This window comes from Candoia aspera, chromosome 2, assembly GCF_035149785.1.
Source record: "Candoia aspera isolate rCanAsp1 chromosome 2, rCanAsp1.hap2, whole genome shotgun sequence".
Lineage (NCBI taxonomy): Eukaryota > Metazoa > Chordata > Lepidosauria > Squamata > Boidae > Candoia > Candoia aspera.
The window spans coordinates 221,615,150-221,631,968 of NC_086154.1; the positions used below are offsets into that span (position 1 = coordinate 221,615,150).

The 16,819-nt window shown below is 38.2% G+C and overlaps 1 protein-coding gene across 1 annotated transcript in view; it reads left to right on the plus strand.

Moving 5' to 3' along the window:
- ST8SIA4 (ST8 alpha-N-acetyl-neuraminide alpha-2,8-sialyltransferase 4) overlaps positions 1–16,819 on the plus strand; it is a 106,050-nt gene that overhangs the window by 32,149 nt on the left and 57,082 nt on the right. The window contains exon 3 of the mRNA XM_063295391.1: positions 6,084–6,341. Coding sequence (XP_063151461.1) covers positions 6,084–6,341 — 258 coding nt within the window. The remainder of the gene's footprint in view (positions 1–6,083; positions 6,342–16,819) is intronic.

Here is a 16,819-nt window from a genome sequence, read left to right on the forward strand (position 1 = left end):
TCAGTCAATCAAAATAATTAGAAGAGACAATACTTCTATTGGGAGTGGCAGGGAAGTGTTTCCAGATGTATATGGAAACCACCTGGAAGTCCTCAAAACAGGTCTGGTGAAGCTTCTGAAATGTTTGTTTCAAGGAAGGTTCCTTCATTCACAGCAACATGCTGTTCAAAATGCCCTTTCAAATGCTGGGCACAGCCCTGTCTTTATTCTGCATTACATTATATCTCTCTTTTCCATAAAAATTGCCCTAGGTTGCCAAGAACAATACAGTTGCAAATGCACAATTATTAGTACACACAGTATAATGCACTTAAGAAATTGGAGGTCTGAAAATTTTCACTTGGCAATGAAATTCATAAAAAGACCTTTAACCAGTCATTCTCCTACCTCAACCTGCCATACAGGGTTGTTGTGTAAATAACAGGACAGGGAGGAAACCAAACCATGTTTTTCACCTTGGAAGACAATGTAGGGAAGGGATGTAACAGTGTAGTAGAGCCAGTGATTAGAGTATTGGATTAAGACTGGGGAGATCCAGGTTCAAGACCACTGTCAGTTATGGGAGCTTACAGGGTGATTTTGAACTATCTCTCAGCTCAATGTACCCCACAGTATTGTTTCTGTGGAGAAAATTAGACAAGGGACCCTACTGTATACCACCATGAGCTTTTGGGGGAAATAATGCCTTGCTTACAGAAAAAACCCATGTTCATCACAAGCTATGGGTGGAAATGACTTTTATCAGACTTTGCAGCGCAGTTGCCAGTATAAGGCTAAAGATGGTCAACTGATTGCTTTAGGGCTTATTTTGATTTCAAAAGCTCTCTCTAAGCTGTCTGTCCTGATGGCAGAAACATTTTGTTCCTTCTCTAACAGCTTTTTCAACAGAGAGGAAGTGGGAGAGAGAGAGATGAGCAAAGAAGGTGTTGCCTTGCCTGCTCTTGATTCCCCCTCACTGACAACAGGCATGCAGTCCCTGTCAAGAGCAAGACTCTTGACAGAAAAAGGGATCTCCATCCCTGATACTGCTGGGTTAGAGCAATGGTTTAACTCAGCACAATGCAGCTTCCTGTTTTGAGTCAGAAACTGGGAGTCTTGTACATATCTGTCGCAATTCACTGCATTGTCTTATTGCAGCTATTAGTGCAGTTAGTTTGTTCGCTTATTTTTCTCTTTAATGCATTTTTTCCAATACTCTCACAATTTGCCAATCTAGGTATATTGGACCTGAAAGGCTTTTAAAACCATTTGTGTGCAAGATTGCATTAAGGATAAAAAATGTCTTTATGTTGCATCAGTGAAACAATAGGGAAATGAAACCTTTGCCTTACTTTATTACCATTTATTAGGAGCTCTAGGCACTTCGGGTTTTAATATTTCTCAATTTGCTCCATTGCTTCATTACTCTGACCCTCATACATACTCTTTTTTTGTCCTGAAACTGATTTAATTCTATACTGAAGGCCTGAAAGAAATAGAAAAACATTTTACTTCCCACTTTCAGAAATATTTAAGTTTCAAGTATATATGCATGTATGTATGTACAGTATGTATACCTCACTTTGAAACAACTTTCAGTTAGAATGTAAGGAATGTTCTTGTGATTTAAAGCACTTCACATGGATGCTCAGGAGGTTTTAATGGCATTCTTTCTTATGCGCCCTCTCTGTAAGGATACCGGTCCTTTCTTTTTCCCAGAGTGTATATGTTGTTGTGAAGTCTGTAGATCTGCTGGGATTGTTATTTACAAACCAGAGAGCAATGCCAGATCATCTAGTCTCATATCCTGTTACTCATATGACCAATCAGATCCCCATATTAATCTTTTAAGCAGAATATGAAACATTGGCCTGCAGCTGTTCTTCAACACCTGGTAGATGCAGCTGAAGGTAGCATGAGGTCATTATGACTAATAGTTTTTAATTATCCTTTAAATTTTACTCATTTCCTTTTAGTCCTCTAAGTTGTTAGCCATCACTACATGGTAGTTTATCCATTCTCTTTGCTAAATGTTAAACAATTCACCTTTACTTAAATATCAAAACAAAATATTTTGATTAGCATCAGATTCAGAACAGACAGAAAGAGGAATTTTTTCATGGAATGAGTTGATGTAGAATTTGGTGCCACAAGATATTACTGGGTTTTAAAATAAAATAATAAAGGCAGGGGGACGCGGTGGCGCTGCGGGTTAAACCGCTGAGCTGTCGATCGGAAGGTCGGCGGTTCGAAACCGCGCGGCGGGGTGAGCTCCCGTTGTTAATCCCAGCTCCTGCACACCAAGCAGTTCGAAAACATGCAAATGTGAGTAGATTAATTGGTACCGCTTCGGCGGGAAGGTAACGGCGTTCCGTGAGTCATGCTGGCCACATGACCCGGAAGTGTCCTATGGACAACGCCGGCTCCAGGGCTTGGAAACGGAGATGAGCACCGCCCCCTGGAGTCGGACTCGACTGGACTTTACGTCAAGGGAAACCTTTACCTTTACCTTTAATAAAGGCAGGACAAAAAATAAAATAAAATAAAATGTTATAAAGTTAGATGACCTTAAAAACAGGTTGGGACAGATTCACAGAAGCTTTGGTGGACCCCAAGTTTTATGCCTCTTAAGTATTAACCACTATTGCTGTCATAGCTTGCATCACTGATTTCTCAAGAGGTTTCTGGTTCATCCCAAATTAGTTTGCTTCCAAGAAAAAGAACAAAGTAACACTTCCACCTTGTACAACAGCTGATATGACTAAATACTGGTAATTTACTGAGAGTGGGGAACAACTTCCAGTTTGCCTGAAATCAACAGACTTGCTTAGACAACACAGAGCAAACTGTTTCACACAGTCTTTCCAGATCTTGAGAATGCTTTTTGCCTCCCTTTCTCTCTCTTCCTAATGGTAGGACTGGACATGGGAAGATAATTCAGGTCTACAGTGGTCTTATCCAGCCAGGCTCTTATTTCCTTTCAATGATTCATAGCTTAAATGAGTAAATGTGTGATGTCCTCTGGATGTTTTAGAACTACAGCTCCATAATGCTGGCTCAGAAATCTGGAAGTTGTAGTCCAAGCACATTTGGAAGGTACCAGATTGGGAAAAGCTAAATTAATTTTTCTATCGGTTCTGGCATCCACTCTTCTCCAGTGCTGCTACTTGTTATTGCAGTATCCAGTAATGCTACTACTGATTCTCTTCAGGGATTTTTTGGCTAATCAGGAAATTAGGACATCATGAAGACAGGAATGAGCAACCTGCAGTCCCGGTTACATGCATCTTTGCATCTTCTATAAGCTTCCTTCAATCTTACCATTACATTTTAGTACCATAATGCCCAAAAATCATCAGTACTTTTGCCTTCCATTTTAAGTCAGGATATAGCCCATTTTTACCCATCCTTGGCACCTTCCAGATGCATGTACTTTAACTTCCAGAAGTCTCAGTAATGGCCATGTTGTCTGGGGAGTCCATACATTTGGAGAATACTCTGTTTGGGGAAGGTGGGTATAAAACATAAACCAGGCTTCATGTAGTTTTTTTAAAAGAAAACTCCACCCACCCAAAACCTGCACACATGCATGAATCATTCCTATCTTCACGTGTGACATAGCCCCAACCCTTTTGCATCATCTGCCAATGCAATCTTTGCTTCCCCAGAAAAACTATTACATACATTCTGGAACTAAAAGGTTGCCCACTCCTAGCTTAAGATAAACAATAGGCTGTTGGAGATGATAGCTTTGAAGCTGAGTTCCAAGTGTAAGGTTAATTACTAAAAGGCTACAGGCTAGGAAAGGAATAACTGTCAAGTTAGACAGATCTTTCTAAAAGATGGGGCATTAATCAGGTAGGCAGGACGTGTGCGGTGCTTGAAGAGATAACACATCTTAGACAGCTTCCTGGGGCACATAGCTGTTTCTGAAAGGTGACTCATCAGCCTGTCCTCATGGAAATCTCAGGCCGTTTTTTGTGTCTAGATAGGTAAGGTATCAAAAAGTAATCAAGGAAGTGTTACTCAGATTGCTTTGCCCTTCAGAGGTCCTTGGCAAAGATTAGCTCCTGCACACACTTATCTATCATGCTGGGCTGGACATGCACTTAGAGGAATCGGAGATATGCTGGAGAGCATATTGGAAAACATTGTATTTCAGTGTTCAATGCTGAGTTATAGCACACTCTTTTCAAAAGAAAAGCTTTATAACGGGATTCCTGCAGAAGATACCAAGTTGGATTCATAGTAGAAGTGGCAGCAGCAACTTGCCTGAAATTTTGGAGGAACACTGCCTTTCAGGGTAACAACACTGGACTAGATTAAGCAATGATCTGATTCAACATAAGTCAGTTTCCAGTGTTCCTTCTACAGGCAGTAATGGGTAGAGCTAGAATTCAAAATGGCAGGGACTATACCCCATTTTCCCCCCTCTCCTTCTTCCAAGTCCTTCTTTGTATCCTTCTCTTTACTCCTTTCCACCCAAGTTCTTGCCAGAGATTTAGACTGATCTCATGCAGAGGTCCCCCCCCCCCCCCCGCCACCCAAACTGGCTGCCTGGCTGCCTGGCTGGCTGGCTGGCTGGCTGGCTGGCTGGCTTCCTTCCTTCCTTCCTTCCTTCCTTCCTTCCTTCCTTCCTTCCTTCCTTCCTTCCTTCCTTCCTTCCTTCCTTCCTTCATATTGGAGAGATGAAGGAGAGGAGGATGTTGTGCATGTGTGCAGATGAGAGAAAGGGCAATATGGCTGCAAGCCCACATGCTCCTTGAAACCCACTGCATTATCTCACAGACTGCAAGAGACTCTCAACTTCAGCAGAAGTCTCTTAGATCTTTCAAGAGATTCTTTGTATTTTCTACTCACTACTAATCTCATTTCTATTGCTGTATCCCAAAGCCAATCCCTAAGAAGTAGCCACACAGTGCCCTAAGCAACACTTTCCCCCTTCAAGAAAGAAGAGAAGCACACAGTAAGTGCATTCCCAAGCAGAGGAGAAAAGAAAATCCTCTGTCGGGGCAGTTATTCAGGAGCGTTATTTTCCCTTTACAACACACGGGCCTTGTTGGCATCTAGACTCGGGCAATGGGCAGGGTGAGAGGTAGGGATTCTAGAAACAAAGTGGTGTCATTTCTTCATGGATAAAGCCTGATCCTACAACTAATCTTTGAGTAGATCTTACAGGATTGTCTTGAAAAATATATATTTTGAGAGGAATTTTATTTTAAAAAATATACATTAATGTGGCGCTACAGCTGAAAACATGAGAAATAGCCATCTATTAGAAACAGAGGTTCTTGCATCCCCAGCTTGACGTAACTTCTTATTAATATAGTACATACAGCTATAATTTAGTACATTATATAACACTGATTTGTTAAATCAGTGGGAATGTTTAAAGGTACTTTATTGTGTTGTGTGTAGAAACCTGGTTTTGTATGGGTGACATTTATTTTGTTACAGATATGATTGAATCTGATTTTTCTTCAAAGACTGTTGATTACTCTATTGATTTTTTAAAAATCAATAAAATGGGTGTGTGGTAACTTGACCAGAAATTTTAAAATTATACTGTAATCTTTAATCTTAGGTTTACAAATGCAATTTCATTACAATTTACAAAGCCCACAAATAATAAAATTTTACTCTTCATTTGAAGAAATGTCATATCTTGCTGGAAAAAAGAAGTGTTTCCACCCTTTGAGTACTAACTTGTTGGCTACCAGAATCTGATCAGAAAAATGGAGGATTTGCAGAAATGGGGGTTCCATACAAAATTCAAACTAGGAATTGGTATCATTTCAATGAAAATCAGAGTCTTTTGTGCTCCTTCCTCCTCTGTCCTACATGATGATTTCCTCCTGGCGTGCAGCAAGGGGTTTATTTTGTCTGATATTTGAATTAGGCAACTGAAGTATGAACTATCTTGAAGTGACTGTGAAAGTTGAGAGGTGAGTTTTCCAAAAAGAAACAGACCAGTCTTCTGAAATAAATCTTTCAGAAGTGATACATGAACAACAGGTTCTCTTGTGCTCCAGGCCTCATCCAACAACAATCTTCTTAAGTTCTTAAAGAGGTACAATATATTTGCCTTCTTGTTTATAATGCAGGAAGAATATTCTTCGATTCTTGGATGCCGAAAGAGACATCTCAGTCGTCAAAAGCAGTTTCAAGCCTGGAGATGTAATCCACTATGTGTTAGACAGACGCCGTACACTAAATATTTCTCGGGATTTGCATAGCCTCCTTCCTGAAGTTTCTCCAATGAAGAATCGTCGGTTTAAGACATGTGCTGTTGTAGGAAATTCTGGCATCCTTCTGGATAGTGGGTGTGGAAAAGAGATTGACAACCATGAGTTTGTTATAAGGTGAGCATTTATCTTTTGCTTGACAGATTGCCTATTGCTTCAGCAGTAATGAACAGAAATGCTTTAACCTAGAATGATGGCTAAGAATTTCTGGATGATATCTTTCACTGTATGATGCCCAAAGTTAAATATATTTCAGTATGAAAAGAACAGGGCTGTCTATATATTATGAATGAGAGATTGCACTGTTGGAAACTGCAGAAAGATTGGTAATGCTGTTTGTAGGATCTGCCTTTGCTCTTTACACAGGCAAAACAATGATTTCGATAGAGAACTGGCTCCACAAAAAGAAAATGATTTCATATTCTTCCTCTTGCCAGTCATCATAGTAGAAAATTACGTTTATTTATTACACATGCACTGTATGGGGTTAAGTTTACATGAAATGCACTGGGGATTAGCTAGATAGTTCCCATTAAGGGAATTGGAAGTCACACATCTAAACGCTTATATTCTGCACTGATTCCATGTGCAAATATGTTCATATATTTTGTTTTAATAATTACTTTCTCCAAAATAAAATATTATACATTATCAAAGGTCAGCGAGAAATTAAAATGCAGGTAATACAAATTTAATTAAAAAATACAAAGCATTGCGAATTAAATGAGCCAATAAAATTAATTAGATATAATTGATGCTCACTGTATTTTTCTAAGTAATAGTTTGCTAGGCCTATACATATCAAATTATAGAAGTAGAGCAATCCAGTCAAAATTAAGCAATTTTAAGCTTCATATTTCCATAATCTTTGCAGACCCTGTGCCCCCCTGCTAATTATATCACTAAATTTACTGATGTATTAATAATCTTTGATGGTGTAATTCTTTGTATTTTGGAGGGGATGAAGTAAAATAATTGTGTTAAGTTTCTGCAAGTCTTGTACTTATTTTATAAATTCCCTCCAAAATATAAAAAAAGATAGCATCTTTTCCATCATCACCACCACCACCACCACCACCACCACCACCGCACTGGCTTCTTGCAGTACTTAGAAAGAATTGGGTGGGGGGAATAAAGGGTGGCTATCAGATGTGAGAGTTCCTTGTTTCCTTGTGATTTTTTTTCAGAAGGAATTGCTCCACTACTGAAATTTATGCAACTAATTCAGCTTTCCGAAGTATATACTGTACACCGAGACATGTCATGGTTCAGTAGGTTTACTTCTAGGTTAACATATTTAAAATGGTGCAACATAGCTTCAGGCCTTTGTACACATACTTGAAGTTCTATAAATAAGTACAGTTTAAAAGCTGTGTAAATTACTACTGTTCTGGCAGTTATCTTTTCAAAGTGAACATTATTCATTGTAGGAAGTGGAAAGTTCTATTTAAAAGACCTAGAACTTTTGCAGTTTGCTTGTTTTGCTCCATTTATATCCACTTTTAAAAAAAAAAAATGTTGCTGTTTTAGTTTATTTATTTATTTATTGCTCAAATTTAGCCCCTGCCCATCTCCCCCAAAAGAGGCACTCTGGGCGGTTACTTTTTTTAAGTCAAAAGAGATTCTTCATCCATGATGTAGGATGGATGATGGCCTGATAGACCCTATTGTCACCATTACGCTGAGGAATCTACAGTCTTGCAGATGTTTCTGAAGTACAATTAATAGATCCCCGTTTATTGTCAATTGTTGCTGGAGTACAAATGAGTTATAATCCTGCAATTTATGTAACATAATCCATCTAATCTCTAGAATGCTTTTTGATCTTAAGAGTAACATATATAAGTGGAAAAAATGGCAAAATTTATATATGGATGTATATATCTATTAAGGAGCCTTGCGTGGCTCAGAGTTGTAGGTGGCAGTATTGCAACCAAAACTCCCTGCGACCCAAGTTCGATCCCAGTGGAAGCTGGATTCTCTCTCGGGTAGCCGGCTCAGGCCAACTCAGCCTTCCATCCTTCTGAGGTCAGTAAAATGAGTACCCAGCTTGCTGGGGAAGGTGAGGACTGGGGAAGGCCATGGCAAACCACCCCACTATAGTCTGCCAAGAAAATGTCATGAAAGCAGCGTCCCCCCAAAGGGTCAGACACGACTCGGTGCTTGCACAGGGGACCTTTCACCATATATCTATTATGTGACACAAGCGTAAATAATCACTATCCATGTGTTTTTAATCCATCATCTCTAGACAGATCATTTCAGAAACATATAAAAAACAGTACAGCATTCTTGGGGATCTGCTAGTAGTACCACCACAATAGAATAGAATTTATTGGACTTTTTATCAGTGCTACCATCTATTGTCATAATTTAGAAGGAACTCTCCTATTACTCTGTTTCAGAATGGAATGTCTTGTGATGTATTCATCTTTCCTCCTAGTCTGAACAGACTGATGCATGTCATTCAGATATGAGATTCTAGTTATTTGTATACTGTTTCTCTTTTTGCATTAGTGGAGGCAGAGGAATAACTCAGGGAATCATTTCATAGCCAAAGAGTTTAATTCAAGAACTTTTCCTTTGGAATCAAATGTGATACTCTTGTCACTTTTCACACACTGAATATGAGTCTTTTCTCAGTGTACTAGACACGTTATCTGAAGTTGGTATTGTATGTGGGAACCCAGATTAGTATGAATCCTCAAGGAATTACTACAATTCATGCAGAAGTGAATTTGCCAGAGCACAACTGCATTGTATCTAAGAGATTCAAACCTACTGCATTCCATGCCTTTGTGATCTTCAGTGTATGATATATCAGCCTTCCGCTTTCTGAATAACTTGTAGACATGTAATTATCAATTCCCAGAATTCCTCAGGCAACATGCCCACTGCTGAGAATTCTGGGAGCCAGTCACCATATCCAGAAGTGCTAAAACTGGGTAGGCTGGCAGATTCTATGTGAATCTGGTTTTCATATCTGAAGCTGCCCTGGGGTCTATTCCCTACTAACAAACTATATTATGGAGAGTTAGAAAATACTTTCTTTTTTCTCATAGGGCAGCCTTACTTGTTAAAAACCAGTTAGGAAAAGCATGCAGAACATGGCTTCTTGAATTCCTTCCATTCCCTTTACCAGCAGGAGCCATAGGAGGAGTCTGTATTTTCTTCTGTATAATTATCGTGTTGTGTCTCTGTTAGTTTGTGTACTTCTGCTTTCCCTTTGTGTTGTTTATGTGTTTGTTGGTGTTTAGTCTGCACTGGAAAACACAGGATAAGATGGATGTGCCCTGCTCTGGGTCATCTAACCAAGAAGGAAGATGGGTTAGAACGAACAGGGCAGGTAGCAGCATTCTAAGCCACTGTACAACTGCCTTTCCCATAGGGATGCATTGGGGATTTTTTTTTTTCTGGAATATTTTTCTCTATAGTCCCAAGCCAGATCTGGCCCATTTTTGGGCTGCTTTTCTGGATCCATGGTGAACATTGAAAAAATGAGATATATGAACATGAATAGGGTAACACAATTTAATTGATGCATTAAATACATGAAACCCATGTTGCTGTCCGCAAGGCTGTTTGCCCCCTCCTGTTTTTTCCTAAAGATAGTAGATAGGTAGGTATCTCTCCACATAATATAAAATCTTCCTTTTTATCATGGAAAAGGGGGTGACTCAGACTCTGTTCATATACACTATCCAACCACATGCATGTATCATAGTGTTACTTCATAAACATCACATCTTGTGAACGCTTCTGGGCTGCAAGCCAGAATTAGCTCTAGAGGTAAACATGTCTACTGTCTGAGCAGTAGAGGTGTGCACAAAACATTTTATTCTGAGCTTGAAATGTAACAGCCCCAATTAAAATGTTACTTTATGTTTCAAACGTCGTATATTCCAACAGAACAAAATTTGAAATGTTTTGAGTGTTCTACTATAGGGAATTCAAAACAAGCCTTTGTTCCCTATATTTTTTATCCTGGAAGTCACAAAAGTAGGTGGGATAAGTTCATGCAGGTTTTTTAAAGTGTGTATGTGTGTTTGTGTGTGTGTGTGTATGTGTGAGGGAGAGAAAATAAAGATTGACTATCTGTTCAATTATTCTGAGATTTATGTTGATTTATGCACATTTGGAGACTTAAGTTGAGAAATGAGAGAGCATTGGCTTGTTTCAAAGTCTCATTGTTCCCTGTGGCAGAACACTTGAAACAACATGAAATGAAATGCTCCATTTTTTCTTGAGCTCGGGACAGAACACAGGGTGTTTTGTTCTTAGCTCGAAATGTTAAGAGCTTGGAAGCTTTTGAACAGACCTGCTGTGTGATCACTGGCAGAAATGGATCCAAAAAGCATATGACTCTACCATCTGAACCCTTTATTATCTATCATTTCCATTTGTTGTTCTTATTTTTTATACAGTGAAACTATAATAGCTGTAGTTTTCCTTCCAAAGTCTGAGAATGGAAGCTCAGGCAAGATCCGGGGTCCTGAGAGGAACTGTCTCATGATATCCTCATTAATAAAGTTGTGAAAAGTGAGCTAGATGAGGTAATAATTGGATGATTTAACAATTGGCTGAATGACCCCACTCATAAAGTACTCATATATGGCTTCACATCAGCATGGAGAGTAATATCAAAGGGAGCATCACTGGGCTCTGCCTTGGTTCCTGTGCTGTTCAACATTTTTATCTATACCCTGGATGAAGAGACTGAGGAAATAATTATCAGATTTGAAAATGACACAAAGCTACCAGTCTTACCAGTCAAACGCGAACGCTGTTTGCGATCTTCTGGCTGCAAGCAGCCATCCGGAGGACTGATGGGGTGATTACAAGTGTTTTCCTTTTTCCAGAAAAACACTCCTGGGCTTCAGGAAAAACCTGCCGGAGCCCTGAAAACTGCTACATTGTTAGTTCTGACCACTGAGCCCATGGGCATAGCTCTTCAGTCTTCCATGTTCCCACCAGAAGTCCTACAACTGCATTTTAAATAACAACAATGTAACTAAAACAGTCCATATATTTGCAATTAATATTTCCTGTTTTCAACTTTTTTGAGTTGCCGTCAAAGTATTTTAGAATTACACCATGTTACACCAAATTGTGGAAGCCAGAGCACTAGGAATGTTGATATTCTGCAACTAGCATTTCCATTGATTGCTCACCGGTTCATTGATTCTGAATGGGTGAGAATCTTATGGCTACTGATCATCTTCAGTCAATCTGCAGTAGGGGATAGCTTACCAATATAAGCATTATTACGACCTCCAGGGCTAACAGTGCCTCCAGGTTTTCATTTCTATTTTGTTCATATAGATGTTCTTTGTTTATATAATTTCTTTGTAGTATATCTTCTAGAAGGTGAATGCGCTTGTAGGTTTAAGAATCTGTATTGCTTACATACAAACTGCAAAATAAAATGAAAATGAAATCATGAGATACCTACTTAAAACCATAAAACCAATATTGACAATATCATTGGGAAGTGGTTTAGATCTGGAAGAAGGAATATTAACATCAAAATTTTAAAGAATGTTATTTCCACTATGTGTTATTCAGATGGAAATCTAGCCTTTTCAGAATGTCATCAGATCTTTAAAAAGTCATTCTCAGGGAACAGAAAAAACAAATGAGAATACTGTTAGCCCTACAAATGAGACCTTTCAAGTCAAGATCCCATACATTTGAAAGTAGTGCAATTTAGATAATTTAGACCTGTATCTAATATTGGTCCTTCCACCTCTGTCTTCTAAGACTATCAGCCTTGTGAGGTAGTCCAGCCAAGAAGCAAACCCCAAAGTACTAGTTCTATTTTTATTGTAAGGATACATAAGTTTGAAAGTACATTTCCTCCCCATTGCCTTTACAGCCCAAGAAACTAGGGAGGGTCCCTTCTGAGACCTTTGCCATGCCCATATTTCTTCTGTGGGCTAAGCTGCCGCTTGTCTGGCCATTGCCCTGGCTGCGACTCTTGCCCCTGTCTACCAAAATCATTCCTACATACCATTACAAAGACAGTATTTTTTAGTATTTCACTTATTCCAAAAGGTCACAAGTTAACTCTGCTGCATTTGGGAGTCTTAAACTCCTGACCCAATAATGCCACTGCTTGAAAGAGAATTAAATGAGTGACAAAAATTGTTACGTTGACTTATTTCTCTATATATACTGCACAATCTTACAGGCAAGATTTTAATTTTGCCAGGATATCAGGATATAGAGAGTTTTTATTCTCAGGAGGCTAAAATAAGCTTTTAATACAAGGGTAAATATGGTGCCCCTTCTCTTCCCCCTGAAATTTGTATACATTCATTTTGTTTAGTCTTTCATGTCATTTCCAACTACTGCTAGATGTATACCTTCAACAAAGGAGGGAGTCTGAGAGCTATGTTTAAACATAGTCATGCAACTAGGAACTGAGAATGTGAGGTTGTTTTGCTTTGTTTTGTTTTTCATTTCTGATCTCTCTAGTCAAAAAAAACAAAATCCTCCCAGTATGCCAAACCAATGCTGATATAACTAGCAAAGCAGTCCTTTCTCAGGAAATCCAGAAATGGGGTCATTTAGTAATCAAATTCATGCTCTTGAGGCAGCCCAAATTTGTTTTGCACATAAATCATGAACCCTGGTTTATATAGTTCATGCTTAGGAAAATGGATTCTTCAATTCCTTATTAATAAACCTCCAGATGTAAATATATAAATTTTGATATATTTTTATGGATTTCAGCAGCTGATTTATATAATTAACATTAGTAATCTGTTTAGATTAGATCAACTTTGCACAGAGTGATCATTATTCAGTTGTCAGCAGAACTGAAATGTTTTTCTTCAGTTTCAAAGTCTAGTGTGCCAACAAGAACACCAGAATTGTTATTCCAGATTACATGCATTTATGGAACATGGAACGTTAACTGCAAAGGATATTTGAATTTATTTATTTGTGCAACAGTTGTTTTCAAAATATTTCAAAATGACGTCCTGGAGCATAGATGGTCCCAAGATTGAGCAGGTCTCCTGTTTCAAATACCTGGGAGTAATCCTTCATTCTGCCAGCAGTAGGAAAGCCCATGGGGACTACGTTGCTGAAAATGCACAGAGGAGCTCATCCGCCATCCTTAAATTCCTCAAGACAAGAGTTGGCCACTATATGCCTGCAGCACTCAATTTATTCAAAGCCAAGTGAATCGCACAACTTCTTTATGGTGCCCAGCTGGGCCCCTTCTCCAATTTTGCACCATTGGAACTTGTACAATCCAAATTTCTGAGATCAGCCCTTTATGTCCCCTCTAATGTCACCCTGAGACTAGAGACAGGCCTAGAGTATGGGTGACCGTACTTAACTATTGGCTCAGACTATCCCTTTTTCCTTGTCGCATTAACTATGAGGGATGATTTTCAGTCCACATGGAAACAGGCTGTGGCAACTAAAATCTTGTCCTTGGGCTTTTCTCCAGGTCTTCTATGCGGTATGGGATCCGATCCGGCCCAAGTACTTATTAAACAGCGTGTAGCAGATACAGAGCGCCAATTGGATCTAGCCAGGTCCCCAACCATTATTGCCATTGAATCCTACAGGTACTCTGCCTCCCCAATGACATACTTAATTAAACTCAAAGTACCTAACTACTGGAGGGCCTTTACTCTGGCATGATGTCATGCCCTCCCCTCAGCTGTCCTTGAAGGCTGATATAGGAAGATTCTTTATATGTGGCTCTGGACATACAGAAACAACAGAAGCATGTGCTTCTCCAGTGCCTGTATTGGTACTGGCCTCATCTCATCATCATTGCATAAATACCCAGGGTGCACAGGACAATTCTATACCTCCCTGCTGCTTTCAGATACCAACCCTGCTACAACATACAATGTTGCCAGGTTCTGCACAGCAGCGCTTAAGATTTGTCAGATGATGACCTGTGCCATAAGCTAGTCTTAATGAGCATCTAGTTCGTCATACTAGAGTACTCTGTAATTTGATAGATATAGTCTGCCACATACTGACCTTTATGCTCCCCTATACCGATCTAATGCTCCTACCCCTCCTTTTAGATTCCTTTTAGACTTTTGTTTTTATATATACTTTCTGTTTTATTTTTTAGACACTGATGTATTTTTCTATGCTTTTTAATTGACTGTACCCCATCCTCTTTATGCTGGTCTTTGACTGTAATAAAGATTTGATTTGATCAAAATGATGGCTTTAAAAAAAAAATCTGCTTCAACATTTAGCATCCAGCTATATTTATGATGATATTCAGAATGAAAAAAGAAGATAGAGCCTCATGACAAAGCAAAAATCTTGCCTTGATGGCCACAACTTCTCCGTTCTGTAAAAAAGATTAAATCAAAACTTCTGTAAAATCATAGTTCTGGTTTCCAGTTACAATTTTGAAAGAGGATGTGGATATTTTCCCCCAAGCCAATTCATTTTTGAATTCAAAAACAAGTTTTGTGGTTAGCAAACGATACTGCACATGGAAATAATTTCTTTCATTTTCAAATTCTGTAGAAAATGTTCTGCTCTTCATGCAATGCATCATTCGGTTTCACCTTTCCTAGTGGAAGATGATTTTTTTTTAATTAGTGAAATTTAACAAAGACGAAAACAACATGACAGTGATAATACCATCAGATAACATACATAACTGATTAACATTAAAAAAAAACTATCAAAAAGAAAAGATCCATATAATATTAATATAGAATTAACTCAGTACATTGAGATTATTAAAATGAGTCGATATAGAACTTTATTTATTTATTTATTTATTTATTTATTTTTCACATTTAATTACCGCCCATCTCCCTCAAGAGAGGACTCTGGGCGGTTGCTCCAACTTCTCGTTTTTACAATATAAGATATTTTAAAAATTAAGGGACCACATGATTTGAATCTACTCTTTAATATCTGGAATGTTGCTTTCTTTACACCTACATAGAATAATTCTTTTTGCTGAACTCCAGGCTCAGTAGACCTAGAGGTTTTCAAAGAATAGCAACTTCTGTATCATTGCTTGTGCTTCAGGTGCCCCTTGCATTCATATTCACATTTAAACTGCTATATTTCTCACCAGGATTGTATTAATGTATCGAATGACTTGAAACCAAAACAGAACCATAAAACAGCATGGCCAAATCATGTAAAGCAGAGACCCCCCAAATTTCTTACAACACCAGCCCCCAAAATCTGATATTCATTTAAAAACAAAACAAAACTTTTGTTCAAGGATGCAGATCAACAGAGAACAATATTTGCTGATGAATTGGCTCTATTCCTAGGTCAGAAAGAATATATTTGAAGTTTCTTAAAATTTGGGCACATTGATTTTCCAAATCTGTTCCAACTTTTCCTGTCTGTATTGCAAGAAACAACTTAATGAGGAACAATGTGGATCTGTGCTATGAGCTTGCACTATGAGGCCCAGTGTCAGCTTGGAAAGGGTCCTGTTCCCCAGTTATTTGGCTTAGCAATGAAATCGCCAACAATTGAGGCATACTGTCACAAAAAGTTTAAGTTGTAAGAAATATTCATTTTCTTGGTTTCCTTCACAGGGGAACAGTTTTCAAGAGACATGATGCAACCTCCAAATTGTGCTGCTGAAATTTGATGGAAACACAGGAAAATTATCACACATATTATATAACTTTAAAATAAAATAAATACAAAAACACACTGAAAACGTCACTGCCTTGCCCCTTAAAGGGCTAGGAAGCCATCCGTATCATCACTGCCACCACCACCACCACCACAAAAGATTATAATTCCTTCTTAGCTATCACTACCTCCATTATTGTCTTGATCTTATAATATTTGTAATTAACTATGGTATGAATATGTGCTCTTTATGCAGAAAGGAGGATGAAATTGAATTATTATTATTATTTCTCACATTTTGAATTCCCCATATATATTATCTTGATCTAGTTATTGTTTGCTGTTTCTTCTTAATCTTTCAGATAAACAATAACCAATAACCAAAGCTAGCAGCCATTTGAAATGTTCGTTGATACATCAGCTTATACTTTCATTGAATATAAATCTTAGATTACAATTCATTTGTTTTTTTGCAGCAATAGGATGAGAAATATCAAGGCAGCCAAAATCTTACATGCCTAGGTACTTTGGCACTTTATCTTTTGGAATAATTCTTCACTATTGTACCATTCATTTCTATTGTCAAGGAATATAAAATGTTGGTTGGTTTTGTATTTGTTTGAAATTAATCCCCTCATTTTTTTTTAACAAGGTAAGATACGCACGTATGCTGCAGGCTTGATAAGAAAGGCAAGATCAGGATGAGAGTCTGGAAAGGAAATTAGAAAATTATCTATAAAGTAGAAAGTCATGCAGAAAATCAGGAGGGCAGGAGAACCTAGGGGAATTTTTGGCTTTTTGAGAATAGTAAAAAAAAAAAAAAGGCAAATGTGTGAAAAAGTGGAGGAAAAATTGTATTTCATTGACAGCTAGAGCATATTTTATCAATCAATTTGTTCAGTACAGAGTTCTCATATTTTACAAGTGTTTATTTGATGGGGGTTTATTCCATTACAAGCATTTACTTCCCTGATGATAGGTAAACACTTACA